The sequence below is a fragment of the Microtus pennsylvanicus genome, chromosome 2 (assembly GCF_037038515.1).
Source record: "Microtus pennsylvanicus isolate mMicPen1 chromosome 2, mMicPen1.hap1, whole genome shotgun sequence".
NCBI classification, from domain to species: Eukaryota; Metazoa; Chordata; class Mammalia; order Rodentia; family Cricetidae; genus Microtus; species Microtus pennsylvanicus.
In genome coordinates this window covers 148,490,206-148,505,364 of record NC_134580.1, presented here as the reverse complement: position 1 = coordinate 148,505,364, position 15,159 = coordinate 148,490,206, and the positions used below count along the sequence as shown (strand labels likewise).

The 15,159-nt window shown below is 51.3% G+C and overlaps 1 protein-coding gene across 1 annotated transcript; it reads left to right on the top strand.

Moving 5' to 3' along the window:
• Positions 1-1,778: 1,778 nt before the first annotated feature.
• On the top strand, positions 1,779-13,370 carry Apcdd1l (APC down-regulated 1 like). The gene is given in 6 exon segments (XM_075962898.1): positions 1,779-1,791; positions 2,287-2,425; positions 4,963-5,515; positions 12,061-12,402; positions 12,404-12,855; positions 13,262-13,370. Coding segments are annotated over 6 exon segments (1,608 nt in total).
• The last annotated feature ends 1,789 nt before the right edge of the window (positions 13,371-15,159 follow it).

Here is a 15,159-nt window from a genome sequence, read left to right as displayed (position 1 = left end):
GGACAGCACTGTTAATTAAAAATCCATGGTTGATAAAAATCAATTTGGTCCTTACATTCAGGTCCCTGCAAAGAGTTGTATGACCCAGCCATGGCCCCATCTGCCAGCAGTGGTTCATCTAGTTAAGACTTTCCTGAGGGGAGAGAAAGAAAGCCAGGAGAAGAAAGAAAAGAAAATCGAGGTCTGTCCCAAAGCTGTGAGGGGCAACACCATGAAGAGACTAACTATTAAGTTGGATTGTTGTTGAATTTAAAAAAAAAAAAGACAACCTTTACATTGAGGCTATGGGAAGACAGCATGGCTGGGCCCTCGGGCTTTAAGGTCTTTACCATGCTGGTGTGTGTGTGTGTGTGTGTGTGTGTGTGTGTGTGTGTGTGTGTGTGTTCGTGTTCTGAAGACAAAGAGGCCTGACTGTATCTCACAGTCTCCTAATGAAATTGAATCCTAATTTCTCATAGAAAAACAACATAAACAAAAACACACTTAGGGGGAAATAACACCTGAGGCTTCTTGACAGATCGTGACATCTCTTCTTAGTGCCTTCAGGGATGGGGCTCAGGAAACAAAAAGATGGCTTCCCTCCCAACAGAGAGATCATCTCTTCAAGAACCAGAGATTCATGGAGACAACAACACTCTCATTTTCAGAGCCCGTGTGCTGTTTCACTGCGAAACAGCTTTATTTCCCAACCAGGCAAATAAGGCTGACCCCTCCTGATTCTTCTTTGCTCCCATCTGTTCGCCAAATCAACACTTTGCGACAGGTTTCATTGACACCGGTGATGTTCAAATTAACCTGCAGAATTGAATCTGGAGAATCCAGCAGCTTTGGACCACAACGGTGGCTCCAGACTGTGTTCGGGTTGACAGCTAGGGAGAGTCTGTCTCAGTTCTGGGCGCGGGGGCTCAACGTGGACACCCACGCGCCCACCACAGTGATGTGGCTCAAGTTCCTTTGTCTTATTGACATTGCACCAGATTAATTCTGAAAAACTCACCATCTATCTTGCGAGTCTTCCGTTAGCCTTGCTCCCCCAATGACCAACGGTGATGTCATAGATGCTTTGCCCTAGTTAGCTATTGAAATGTTTCTCCTACTTGTCTGACCATGATAACAGATCCATTGACCAGTGGGGCCAAGGACCACTCTGCACATGTGTGTCCTATACTCTGTGTCTCCAAATTGTCCCCATTGTTCTCAGTGGTGACCCAGACGAGCGATAGTCAGTCTGTCAGGCTTGAATCCGGCCACCCTAGGCTCTAGCTCTTGCTTTTCTTGCAGAGTGCTACAAACCGAGCCATAACCAACTCCTGGGGTGGCTGCAAAGATCGCATATCCTAGAATATGCTTGCTATGAAGCCACCTGTGTCCCTGACTTGACTAAGGACACTATCATCACCAGCTACACCTCTCATCCAGTAATAGGGCCCCCAGGGACTCTAGATATGATGCCAGATGCCAGGAATGGAAGTTTTCCTGAGACTGCTGGGAACAGAGAGTCTTGGGTCTAAGTGTGAACCAGATAGAGCTCCAACAGGCAAAACGGGCTTTCCCTGGCCTCCCGTCAAGCCCAGCTGGGAACCTGTGAATGGGCAGTGGGGAACAGATGGGAATACACCATGGGAGAGTTTCTCCACTCCATCCATAGCCTTCCCTGGAGGCCCTGGCTGGCTAGAGCTCTCTGAGTCCCTCCTGACCCACTGCAGCCCCAGGCTCAGTGGGAAGGGCTGGGTTGGAAAGCCTGCTGCAGTGGCCAGCAGTCGGGGTCAGGGGCCACGATGACGACAGTCAGTACTGCAAAACTTGGACGCTGCTCACACTAGCATTCTGCCGTCTGGGCTGTGTCAGCTGTCCTGAGTGGGGCGACAGCTCAAGGCGATTGCAGTTCTTTAGCAGCTGCAGATTTTGCTACTCCGTTCTGAGCAGCAGCTGGGAGCTGAGGAAAGCTGTCCCACGCCCTTGCCAGGCTCTCCTGGGCTTAGGGAAGAGAGCCAAGCAGGATGTGGTCTATGTGGCTGATCTCTTGCTCAGCTTTAGGTACCCACCAGGCACTCGGTGAGCACTGGCTGAGTGCTAACTGTGTGTTGGACTCTGGTAATGTGTCTCGTGTACAGGGGAGGGGACAGTGGCAAGCCTGCTGTATGCAGTCAACAAACATTTGGGTGCTCTCGGGCCTGAGGTGAGCTGGGTGCAGCCTGCCTGAGCCGCTGGCATGCGGAGAGCAGGAGAGCCAGGCAGGACGCATGAAGTCTGTGGAGCTCTGACTGGGGTCTTTCTCCTTTGCAGCTAGCATCATAGAAACAGTTGGAATTTCAGGAGGTGGCCATCTATACTGGGAGCCTCAGTGCCAGCAGCCAATGCCTAAGGGTATGTCCACCACTGTGGTCCTGCCCCCACACCTCAGAGGAACCTGGATCTCCACTAGGTGAGACTCCCCTAAGCTCCCAACCCTACACTCCTGGGCTGCGAGATGAGGGCAGGCATCGACCTCTATGAAGCTGAGGCAATGCTCCCAATTCCCCAGAAGCTGCCTGCAAAACTCAAGGCTTGCTTTCTCCCCTATGGGGGTGGCGTCTGGAGCAGGGAACAGCCAGGCGTCGCATTCAACCAATGCAGTTAAGCTGAACGATACACACGATACACACGTGGAAACCCGTGGCAGACACCCAAGCTTCCCTCTTGTGCGCTGGCGCACGGGGTGCAGTCAGACGTGCTAAACAGGCACACAGGGAAGTGTGTAATGTAGATTTGCCACAGCAGTGAACTGCCAAGCAAAACTCCATGGAGTGGCAACATGTTCTAGAAGGTTCCTGGAGATGGTGGCATCTGCAGAGAAGCCCCATTCTTGGATCCGCAGGAAGAGTCAGGCATGAGGCACAACTTGGTACAAAGAAGACAGGAAGTAACTGGCTGGAGAGAGTCTGAGTCCCCACCCAGTTCTCCTAGCAGGGCTGCTCTGTGCCCCTCATTTCTGGCAGCCATCTGGTCACTCTTACTCCCAGGGTGGGAGCTGAAGGGGAGTTCTGGCTTCCCCCAGTTACCCCCTCAGGTCTCCCCAATCCATTCCATTGTGGGGTCAAGGACTGGATTTTCCATGTCCCCCACGTGCCTCCTGAGCTCATGGAGAAATCTGCTTGCCAAACATCTGCTAGCGCTTTGGGTGCTGGGAGGGGGCAGGACTGAGGCTCTCAGAATTGCTTCTAGCACTTTTCCCAGGCTCTGGGGCTGCAGCCTTACCTCATTCATCCAACTGGGACCTAGGCAGCTCCTGGCAGGGTCACTGAGTGCACACAGGGGAATGCTGAGCTGTGCTGCTCCTGCCTCCAGCAGCAACACTCTGGAGCAGTTCTAAGAAACTTCTAGAACTTTCTTCCTAGAAAGTCCTCTCTGTACTCGTTGCTTTCTGAGAGGCGGCAGAAAAGGGTCAGTAGTCTGGGATTATGAGGTGACACCCTGCACGCCCTGGGAAAGCAGTCTTTGTACTGTAGGCCCCGTCTGAGGTCCTTGGGTGCACAGGCTGCCTGGCCTCACTCTAGTCACAGCCTGGCCTATTCGCCACTTACTGTTTCTTTCAGACCAACTCACTTCTATTTACTTAAACACATTCATGCATTTTTACAGCCTTATTGGGATATAATTGGCATACAGTAAACAGCACACATTTATAGGGTAATATAATTATTTTTTAAAGATGCCTACCATTGCTCTGGGTGCAGAGAACAGCCACTCGCCATAAATAAGAAGTAACTGTGAAGAGATTCAGTGGAACAAAACCACATAATTGGGTTCTCTTTAGATTCACGGCCCATCTCAGGCTCAGCGTCTGCTCTCTCTGGGAGACAAGGAAGCTGCGGCTTAAGACTCATTAGGTCTCAGCCAAGGCCTTCTCCTTCATGTTAGCAGAAAGCCTGGAGGGAAAAAATGAGCGCCTTCTGGCTGGATGATACCAACCTAAGTACGAGATATATATTAATCCAGGTGGGCACCAGGGAATGAGGGGCGTCCTCCGACACCCACCACAATGAGCCCTCCACAGGGATGCTCTACTCTTGGCCATGACCGTGGGGTCAGGAGCCACTCCTTTGCCTTCTATATACCCCTGGACCTGTTTACATTATTAAAAGACTAGATCCTGAAGGCCAGGTCAGTTGACCACCTCTGTGTACAGGAATGCGTGAGTGTGTCTACAGTGGTACAGGTAGGTGCCTTCCTCAATTCTTCAATTGTTCTCCACCTTATTTTTTTAAGGTAGTGTCTTTCACTGGGACCTGGGAGTCTCCATCAATCCTTAGAGATCCTCCTGTCTCTACCTCCCCAGAGCAAGGATTATAGGCAGCTACCACAAGTGCTATTATTGTTTGGCTACTAGAGCTCCAACTTGGAGGGCATCAAGCTCGTGTGAAACACTCTTCCCACTGAGCTATCCTCCCAGTCTTGCTTGGGGGCAGTCATCTTCCCTGATGGCGATGCTGAGTGGCCACAATAGATTCCCCATCACCCTTCAACCCACAAAGTGTGTTTGTCCACGGTCCAGCCCCTTTATGGAAATAGCTCGCTATTGTGTAATAAAGCAGTGGAAGGAAACAGCTCGCTGGAGGGGAGACACTTGAGAAATGTCTCTCTGCACTCCTTCTACCCCCTTCACTCAACAAGAAGTCCAGGACAGAGTAAGGGGGCACTGGATCTTGGTGGGGAAGAAGCCAGGGTTCCTGGGAAACTAAGAGTCCATTGAGAGTGGTAGATGGGAGGAATAGCCCCAGTTAGGACCATGAGATTGGCCAGAAGGAGACTGGAGAGCTTTTATGAGGATCACAAGACTGAGAAGGCCCCCAACTGGGGAAACAGACCATAGGGCTCAGGCCCGCGTGATGGAGGTTGGAAACAAGGGAGCCCAGGCCAGAGGGAAGGGGACACCCAGGTAGGTTTTCATTTCTCCATCCAAAACCCATCTCTTCACAGCAGCTGCGAGCTATGTCCAGGGCCAGAATTCCTCACCCGCTCCTACACCTTCTATTCCAACCGTCTCTTCCGAGCCTACCAGTTCTACTACAGAGACCCCTCCTGCCAGGAGCCTGCCCACTCGCTGCTCATCAAGGGCAAAGTCCATCTGCGCCGGGCCTCCTTGACCACCCAGGGTGCCACCGAGGCCGACTATCATCTTCACAAGGTGGGCATAGTCTTCCACAGCCACCACGCCCTGCTCGACATTGTCAGGCTCCTCAACCAGACCCAGGCTGGCCAGGACTGTACAGGACGGCTGCCCCCAGACCGGGCCTGGCTGCCGGGGACACTGTATGAGCTGCTGAGCTCCCGGGTACCAGGTGACTGCATGGCCGCACTGGGCTTCAGCATGCATGAACTCAGTCTGCTCCGTCTGCAGCATCACATGCAACAGCTGCCTGGGGAGGCACCCCATCTAGTCAAGGAGTTGTTCCTTGGGGACATCCACACCGACTGGGCGGAGAGGCAGCACCACTGTCCCACTGGCTACCAGTGCCCCCTGCAAAGTGTTCTGGTGAGTATGGGCCCCTCTGGGTGTGTTCTGGTGTCTAGTTTGGCAGGTCCAGCTAAGGATCTCTGCCCAACTCTCCTTCCTGCCCTCACCTCTGGTCAGCTCACCTTGGGACATTGGCACATTCTATTACATTTTATCTTTATAATCTGCTGTATATTTATATTATATTTATATTATATACAGCAGATTATATCCTCTCCTTGGGCCATCTTTCCCCAGCTTTTGCAAGGCTAGATGGTATTTTGTAGAGAACAACACAATTCACCCTCCCTCACCTAGTCATTCTCAGCATGCGTCTTCTAGATTTGGCCTTCATAATTCTTGTAAGGCTCCATACCTTTCCCTGCAGGGCACAGTGGTTCCAGCTGGTTGTCCCCTCCTTGGTTCTCATTTCCTGGTCCTTCTCTCCCACGTCCCCACTCGACAGACCTCCCAACACCCAGGACACACCGCTGGTAGGGAGCCCACCTGTTCCCTCCTCACGTGGGCAACAGTAAGCACCCCATCAGGAGAGGTCTGAGGCTTCACCCAGCATGGGGTCTGGCATCTGGCTACAGGCAGCCTAACGTTGGCACATGCACTGAGACAGTCTGCCGAGGCTGCAGTACCCTCTTAATGACCTCCTTCAGGAGCTCAGGGGGCTTCCTGCTGACCAGGGAATAAACCGCCGGTGCGTGTGTGCACACAAGCTGACACTGGAGCGTGCTGCACCAAAGCCCACGGATATTATGGAGTCAGTATAATGAACACAGGAGACCTTGGGACATGGGCCCTCACTCTGACTACTTATAGCTCAGTGCGAACAACAGTGGGGTCCTTGGGGGAAACAAATGACTCTGGGTTAGGACCTGGGCCTCTCTTAACGAGGGGATCTAGGGTGAGGCCTGCAGTCTTCATTTCTTTTTTTGTTTTGTTTTGTTTCCTTTTTTGGTTTTTCGAGACAGGGTTTCTCTGTGTAGCTTTGGAGCCTGTCCTGGATCACCCTGTAGACCAGGCTGGCCTCAAACTCACAGAGATCTGCCTGTCTCTGCCTCCCAAGTACTGGGGTTAAAGGCGGGCACCACCACGGGGACTTGTGAACTTTGGGGTACTCTGACCAGTAGCTGGTAACGCACGAGCACACCTCCTCAGAAAAATGTTGAGAAAAGAATTAAAGTCATAAAAGGCATTGGCTTTAAGTGGAAGCCCGAGGAGGGGAAGCTGTGACATTCGATGGCTGAGAACAGGGTCTTCACCCTCAAGTGATGAGTGCAAACAATGTCCCCAGTGTCTGGCACACTGACAGTGGGATGGGAGGACACACAGGAATAGCGGTGATGCTGTTTGTTGTAAGTGGAGATGGAAGAGGGTTAGGACTCTACATTAGGAACTTCTTACCAGTGAACTTCATACATATTTCCTGATAATCAAGTTGAGGACGGTAGCTCTCACATCTGTAACTCTAGCACTTTGGAGGCAGAGGCAGGGAGACTGCTTTGAGTTTGAGGACAGTGTAGTAATAAGAGCGGCGGGGCTGCGTCCCCAGCACCCCGGCCGCCTGCTAGCTTATGCCTCGAAATAATTACATGGACCCTGTATTCTTTTAAACCCTGCTTGGCCCATTAACTCTAGCCCTTACAGGCTAATTCTCATATCCCGATCAACCCATCTCTAATAATCTGTGTAGCATCAGTCTTACAGGGAAAGATTCTAGCCTACATCCATCCTGGGTCTGAGCTTCATGTGTCTGCCTCAGAGAGCAGAGCTATCGCATCTGCCCGGGAGAGGGGAGCATGCGTCTCTGAGCTCACTTCCTCTTCCTCCCAGCATTCTGTTCTGTTTACTCCACCCATCAGGGCCAAGGCAGTTTATTTAACCAATGACCTTCCTCCATCAGGCCAGTCTTAAAATAGAAGAAGAAGAAGGAGGAGGAGGAGGAGGAGGAGGAGGAGGAGGAGGAGGAGGAGGAGGAGGAGGAGGAGGAGGAGAAGAAGAAGAAGAAGAAGAAGAAGAAGAAGAAGAAGAAGAAGAAGAAGAAGAAGAAGAAGAAGAAGAAGAAGAAGAAATAATCAAATCAAGAAATCAAGACAGGGAGGAATAAGTTCTGCCATCTTTATCAGTGCTGTTTGAACTTAGCCATCCTCCCATCATGTAGCATTCATTAAGAGCCTACTGAATACTGTAGGCTCAAGCAGTCAAATGGTGCCACTTCTCATCTTTGGTAGCTACTGCTTGTCAGATTCCCAAGGGGTGGGTACTAGTGATGAGACCTAGGCCACACCCATATGCTCACCCTACACTTTCCAGCTGCCCCCAAAACCCAGGATATGGGAGGCAGAGAAGGAACATGCCAAGGTTCTCCTGAAAGGGGCCTGCTTTGGTTTTTCAGGACAAAGTATCTCTGTGTAGTCCTGGCTGTCCTGGAACTCTCTCTGCAGACTGTAAACCAGGCTGGCATGGAACTTACAAAGATCTGTCTGTCTCTGCCTCCCAAGTGCTAGGATTAAAGGTGTGTGCCACCACTGCCCAGTGCCCGGCTCCACAGGGTTCCTTTCAATTGACCTCAAAATCAATCCCTTTTGACAAGTGTCTATGATGCTCAGAACTCAGTCCTGAGGAGGAAGGCACACGTGGTGAGTAGATTACAGCCCCCACCTCCTTATTCAGTGGACACCATGAGGGCTGACAGCCTCCTGTCTCCTGGGCAGAGCTCAGGGGCCACTATTACTTCCCTTCCTTCCACCCCACCAGACCTAATGGCCTACACAGGCTGGAAGAGTGATTGGGAAACAAGACGCATAGAAAGATGTCATTGCAGACCAGCGCCAGATGCACAGACATTAAATTAAAGGTCTGCTCAGCAACTCCCCTCTTGGGGAGGGGAGGAAGATCGTTCAAGAGAAGGAAATGCTGCTGCAGTAGAATCCCCGAACAGCTCCTCGTTCTCCTCACCTTCTGCTCTCAGGAGCCTGAGCCTTGCCTGCGACCCGAACCAGATGGTAAACACGAACATTTTTAGAGTTAATTTAAAACCAATTTGATCCCCAAATTTATTGCCTGGATATAGAATAGTAATCAATCAGCCTGTTCTCCACTGCAGTCATCCGGGCAGGCATCACCTCCAGAGCCTAATTAGAAACCGGTGCGGGCCATGGGGGAAACGGCTCGGCGAATAGGCTCACGTCACCATGAAGTTAGCAAGTGTGAGGTGGGGGCTTTGTCTATTAACACATGGGCCTCTGGTCTCTGTTGAGGACACCCAGGAGGTGGTTCGTGGGGACAGAAGCTTTATGTCACCTCCTTTAACTGACTCTGAGCGGGAAATGCCTTTTCTGTCCCCTCAACCATCTTCAAAACTTGGGAATGCCCCAAAAGACCAGCCAGCCCCTGCAACGTCCCTCTGCACAGGGGATGGTGCACGAGTAAGGCCGTGAGTGTGTCTCTGCGCGTGTGGCAGGAAAGAGCCACTCTGGGACTGTTTCAATGCTGTGCATTTGGTCCTGTCAATACACATTAGTGTGAGCATAGTTCAGAATGTGGGTTAAAAGGCCTAAATTAGAGGGAACTCTTATCAGCTGGCCTCCCAATTACTGACACTCCAGCTAACTGCCATTGCTTCCTCCATCACAAACAAGTCTGCCACCATTTACCAGGGTTTCAAAGTGCCTTCGCGTCCTCCAGGTCAGAATCCCCTGAACAGCTAGGTATGATAGTGCTTGCCTGTTATTTGAGCCCTTTGGAAGCCGAGGCAAAATGGATTGCCTGGAGTTTGAACCCAGCCTTGGCTATACAGCATGACTCTCTCTCTCACACACACACAATAATAACAATAATATCCAGAAATGAAACATGATATAGGATCATGTGTTGTAGAAATAGAAGTTCAGTTCCCTCAGAGGAATAAATATTAATAGTAAAGGCTTTGAAAGTGTGACAATCCAAACAAAAGAGAAAAACCCTCCCCCTTGTCTCTTCTGCTTGGACCCCAGTCCCCAAGTTTCCCTCAGGGACAGCGGGAACAGAGTTGTCAGCTGGCTCTCAGGTCAGTGCTGACCGGTGCCTATTCCAAGGCCATCATAGGTAGAGAAGGTTCTGTGTTGACTTCTGGCAGCAACTCCCTTTAAGGAAAGAAGAAGAGGGAAGGGAAGGAAGGAGAGGGAAAGGAGAGGGAAGGGAGAGGGAGATGGGAGGTCATGCCTCATTCTTTCCTGGCCTCTACTAAGTATTTTCACTCTGAAATGTAGACCAATTAGATTTCATGTCTGTTTCCTGTTGTTGGGTCTTAATCATCTTAGCAAAGCCTAACCTGGATTACTTCAAGTAATCCAAAACCGGAAAGAAAAAAAAGTGCACACCTTGGGGCAGTGGGGGAGGGGTCTGTAAACCCCAGGACTCCAATGCAACTGGTTTTGTCTGTTACAATGATGCTGAAGGCTAGGCAGGGTGGTACATGCTCATAATCCCGGCACTTCAGGGACACAGAAGGAGAATCAGGAACACAAGTCCTGTCCAAGCTAAAAAGCAAGTTCAAGGTTTGCTTGGGCTACATAGCATAAATGTATCTCAAACAAGGCCAGTGGGGAAGAGGGATGGGGAGAAGCTCACTGTTTAATGCAATTGCAGAGGAAGGTCGAGGACTGGAATCTGGATCCCCATATGTTACTTAAATGTTGGGCAGATGTGGCAGCCTGCCTGTAATTTCAGTGTTCAGAAAGCAGAGGCAAGGGATGTCCAGGGCTAGCTGGCTAGGAAACTTAGTCCTATTGGCAAGCTCAGGTTCAACTGGGAGACTCTGTTTCATAGAATAAAGAGGAGCATGATAAGAGAAAGACCCCTTTGTCAACCTCCAGCCTTCACATGTGGCTGACACACAGGAACACACCTCCACACCCACGTTCCCCGCCCCTACACACACATACATGCAGAACAGAAACCACCACAGTAGCCTTGGTCCTCCCCCTTGCAGAGGACGTGCTAACTTCAGTGAGGTTTGGGCACAAGTTCTGCAGGGCTGTGTTCAATGATGGACAGCTGTGGCCAGCCACCTGGCCTCTGAGTGCCGCTGCCCTTGGTTGAACAGTTGCAGGAGGGCTTCAACCTAGCCCCCAGCTGTTGTAAGAGAGGCTGTTTGTTTGTTTCCCAGCTGCCCAGCAGCTCAGACCTGAAATGGTCACACAGAAACTATATTATTTAAATCACTACTTGGCCCATTAGCTCTAGCTTTTTTTTTTTTTTTTTTTTTTTTTTTTTTTTTTTTTTTTTTTTGGTTTTTCGATACAGGGTTTCTCTGTGGTTTTGGAGCCTGTCCTGGAACTAGGTCTTGTAGACCAGACTGGCCTCGAACTCACTGCCTCCCGAGTGCTGGGATTAAAGGCGTGCGCCACCACCGCCTGGCTAGCTCTAGCTTCTTATTGGCTAACTCCTATATCTTAATTTAACCCATTTCTAGTAATCTGTATATTGCCACGAGGCTGTGGCTTACTGGGTAAAGTTTCGGCATCTGTGTCGGGCAGGGCTCCATGGCTTCTCTCGGACTCTGCCTCCTTTCTCCCAGCATTCAGCTTAGTTTTCCCCACCTGAGTTCTACCTTACTATAGGCCAAGCCAGTTTCTTTATTCATCAACCAATAAAAGAAACACATAGACAGAAGGACCTGCCACACCAGCCAGCAAGTGAGGATGCTGCAGAAGTGAAGGGACATTGGTGGTGTGCCTTTGGCAAACGGGGCATGGACTTCTTCTAAATCTGGAGACCTAAGACCAATCTGTGCTTCAGCCCACTCTCATTCATTCAACAGGAGTGTGTTTGCTGGGAGCCTAGGGTTGGGAGAAGTCAAGGCCACTGCCTAGAAAGTTTCTGCCACTTCCAGTCTAATGCGGAAGCGATAGAGGAAAGGGGGAGGGATATCTATAAGGAAGGGATGGGACAGGTCTGGAGCCTGCTTTATAAGTGCAAGCCTTTATTAGAGTGAGGACCAGAGGAAGAGGCCTTGGGCCCTCCTGGGGACATGTGCAGAGGCCCAAGGAGGAAGGTTACCTGGTGTGGGACGTCCTTCTGTATACGTGTTGCTTTATTGGTTGATGAATAAAGCTGTTTTGGCCAATGGCTTAGTAAAGTCAGGCAGGAAATTCGAACAGAGATACAGAGAAAAATATAGATATAGGTAGAGTCAGAGAGATGCCATTTAGCTGCCGATGAAGAAAGATGCCAGCTGCCAGTCAGAACCTTATCAGTAGGCCACAGCCTATTAATAGAAACGGGTTAATTTAAAATGTAAAAGTAAACTAAAAATATGCCTAAGCTATAGGCCAAACAGTGTTGTAATTAATATAGTTTCCCTGTGATTATTTGTGTCTGGGAAGCAGGGAAACGAACAAGCAGTGTCAGCCTAAAGGCACCTTTCCTTCTAAACCCAAGTACACCAAGAGGCCCACCTGCTAGTGAACAGGAGGGCAAAGAGAGCTGAACAACCAGGAAAGGGAGTCTCAGGCCTTGCACTGTGAGTCCATTCTAGTTGCAAGTGTGGCTCTGCCTGGCGCCTGACCCCTCTGCTTCAACTTTGGCAGCACCACACTTGGCCCTGCCTGGCCTGCAGTAGCATTGCCTTCTCCGACGAGCACCACCCACCTGTGCTGCCTTCCCGGCCAGCTCTGCCACTGCACCTGGGTGGTCACTGGGTCAGCACGGGCTGTGAGGCAAGGCCTGCTGTGTTGTTCCTCATTCGGCTCTTCAGCTTCGATGACCACAACCGCTCCTGGGAAGGGCACTACCACCATTTCTCTGATCCCGCTTGCCGCCAGCCCACCTTCACCGTGTTTGCAGCTGGCCACTACTCCGGAGGCACCCCATCCCCCAGGGTCCACGGTGGTACTGAACTGATGTTTGAGGTGACACGGGTCTGTGTGACCCCCCATGAACCAGGTCACTACGGCCATACTCAACTTCTCCAAACCAAGCCGCTGTGGAGGCCCAGGGCTCTGGTCAGTAGGCATGGAGAGGGATGTCACAGCCACCAACGGGTGCCTCCCATTGGGTATAAAGCTTCCACATATAGAGTATGAGCTGTTCAGAATGGAACAAGACCCCCATGGGCAAAGTCTGCTTTTCACTGGGCAGAGGCCCACAGACAGGTCCAGTCCCGACACTCTTGAAAAGCGCCCCACCTCCTTCCAGGCACCCCTGGTGCTCTGCAAGAGCCTTCTCCACTGCTCTGCTTTGGATGGACATATGGTTCAGCCTGTCTGTGTTCCACAGGGCTCAAGAGTACTGCAAAGCCAGGGGTTCCAGACCACAGGCCTGGATGTGGCTGCAAAATCTGCTGTTTCTAAAACCCTACTGCTAGTTTTAATCCTGTCATTGTGGTTGGTGTTAGCCTCCTTGCCCTTCCCTGCCTGGGGTGTTGAGACAGGAAGGATGTCCTATGATCCTATGATGGTGTTCAAGGATGTTTCCTGCCGCTTGGCCAGGTTCTGGGTTGTGGTGTAGAGATCATTAATTTGAATTTAGCAATACAAACTCAGCCAGGGCATGAATTAAAGATGCCACTTGGGGCTTTCAGACTGTCTCAGTTCTCTGGCAGAGGGCTTGTCTCTCCGGGGGCAGTCGGCTTTCTTGAGTTCTGCCTGTTGGCATCTTTGGAAACCTGCTTGTGCTTCTCGATCAGACCTCATGCCGGCAACACAGCACATGGGTAAATCCGGTCCCCCAGGGCCACAGAGCACGAAAAGAGGGCTCGATCTGAGCTGAGACCTTGGCCTTTCCCTGCAGCCTGCGGCCTCTAAGTCACCCGCGCCCACGCATGGCGCCCGCAAGCTCAGGGCTAGCCAAGCGGGGCGCAGTCCACGGAGGAAAGCGCATTTCTGCCTTTGGAAACTAATTAATACTAATGATAGCTGCAGCACGATGTGCTCTGTAATTAGCCCCGAATATTCTTCCAGAAGCCTCTTCTGTCGACAGACAGGGATGGGGAGGCCACATCTGGAGGTAGGACCCAGCAAGCCTGACCTCCCCAAGTCCCCACACGGTGACACTAATATGTCAAGTTCTTGTCTGCTCGGGCAGGCTGTCATCACGGTGGGGACCCTGCTCATAGGCCTAGGGCCTCATCTGCACACTGAGAGATTAACTGGAGTCCTGATGGGCTCAAGGGTTTTCAGGACTGTGAGCAACTTGTTCCCAGTTCCTTCCTCCTCCCACCATGCCTCTTATCGCAGATCTTGAACAATCCTATATGAGGCTAATGATGCATACAGAGGAAAGCCCTTGGCCTCCCTGAGACTGTGTGGGGGCTCAATCAGTCCAAGAAGATTGCTCTAACTTATTATCCAGTCTTCTCAAAAAAAAAAAAAAAAGCACCAAGTTAATATTCTCTGTGGGTCTCAGACAGCTACGAGTGATCCTGGCATATTTACTAAAGTACAAGAAATAATTAGATTATTTACAGTCTTGGGCTACATGGCAGTGGGGAGGGAGCTAACATGTAGGGATGGCAGGAGAACACAGCCATGACTGAGAGGGCCTTCTAGCAGAAGCTTGAAGCAGCCAAGCTGATGTTCAGCATCAAATTCAAATCTTTTAATAAAGTTAAACAGCCTGAAAAATGTTCTCATTGGTTATTAAAGTCAACCAACGGGATTACAGTTCCAAAGAAAAGACACACGTGCAGAAAATAAGGCAGAGATTGGTAAAGCCCAAGCCGCTGCGCCTCCAGCTGCCCTGCAACCTCGTCCCTCCACTGTGCCCACTGCTCAGAGCACTCCAGCTCTGGCTCCCGCTGTCAGCAGAGGTCAGCTGGAGCTGCCCACACCCTGGATGCACCTGCCTTTCTGGTTCTTGACCACACTGAGCGGGCCTGCAGGGGACCTTTGTTATATGTCCTCCTCCAGACCAGAAAAGAGCCAACTCTTTCCTATTCATTTAAGTCTCAGACAGAACCTCCTCAGGAAGGGCCACCATTAGTATGGTCCCCAAAGGGTCCTCCCTGTTGCTCTCTTCCCTCCATCGTTGGTACCGCCCCCGATGGACCACCCCCTTGCTCTCGTCCATCCACCGTTGGTACCGCCCCCAATGGACCACCTCCTTGTTCTCTTCCACCATTGGTACCGCCCCCAATGGGCCATCTCTTTGCTCTCCTCCACCATTGGTACCGCCCCCAATGGACCACCCCCTTGCTCTCTTCCCTCCACCAATGGTACCGCCCCTAATGGACCACCCCTTTGCTCTCTTCCTTCCACCATTGGTACCGCCCCAATGGACCACCCCCTTGCTCTCTTCCCTCCACCATTGGTACCGCCCCAATGGACCATCTCCTTGCTCTCTTCCTTCCACCATTGGTACCGCCCCAATGGACCATCTCCTTGCTCTCTTCCTTCCACCATTGGTACCGCCCCAATGGACCACCCCCTTGCTCTCTTCCTTCCACCAATGGTACCGCCCCTAATGGACCACCCCTTTGCTCTCTTCCTTCCACCATTGGTACCGTCCCAATGGACCACCCCCTTGCTCTCTTCCCTCCACCATTGGTACCGCCCCAATGGACCATCTCCTTGCTCTCTTCCCTCCACCACTGGTATCCCCTCCCCTTCCCCCCCGCCCCGTTGCTCTCTTCCCTCCACCATTGGTACCGCCCCAATGGACCCCCCCTTGCTCTCCTCCACCGTTGGTAC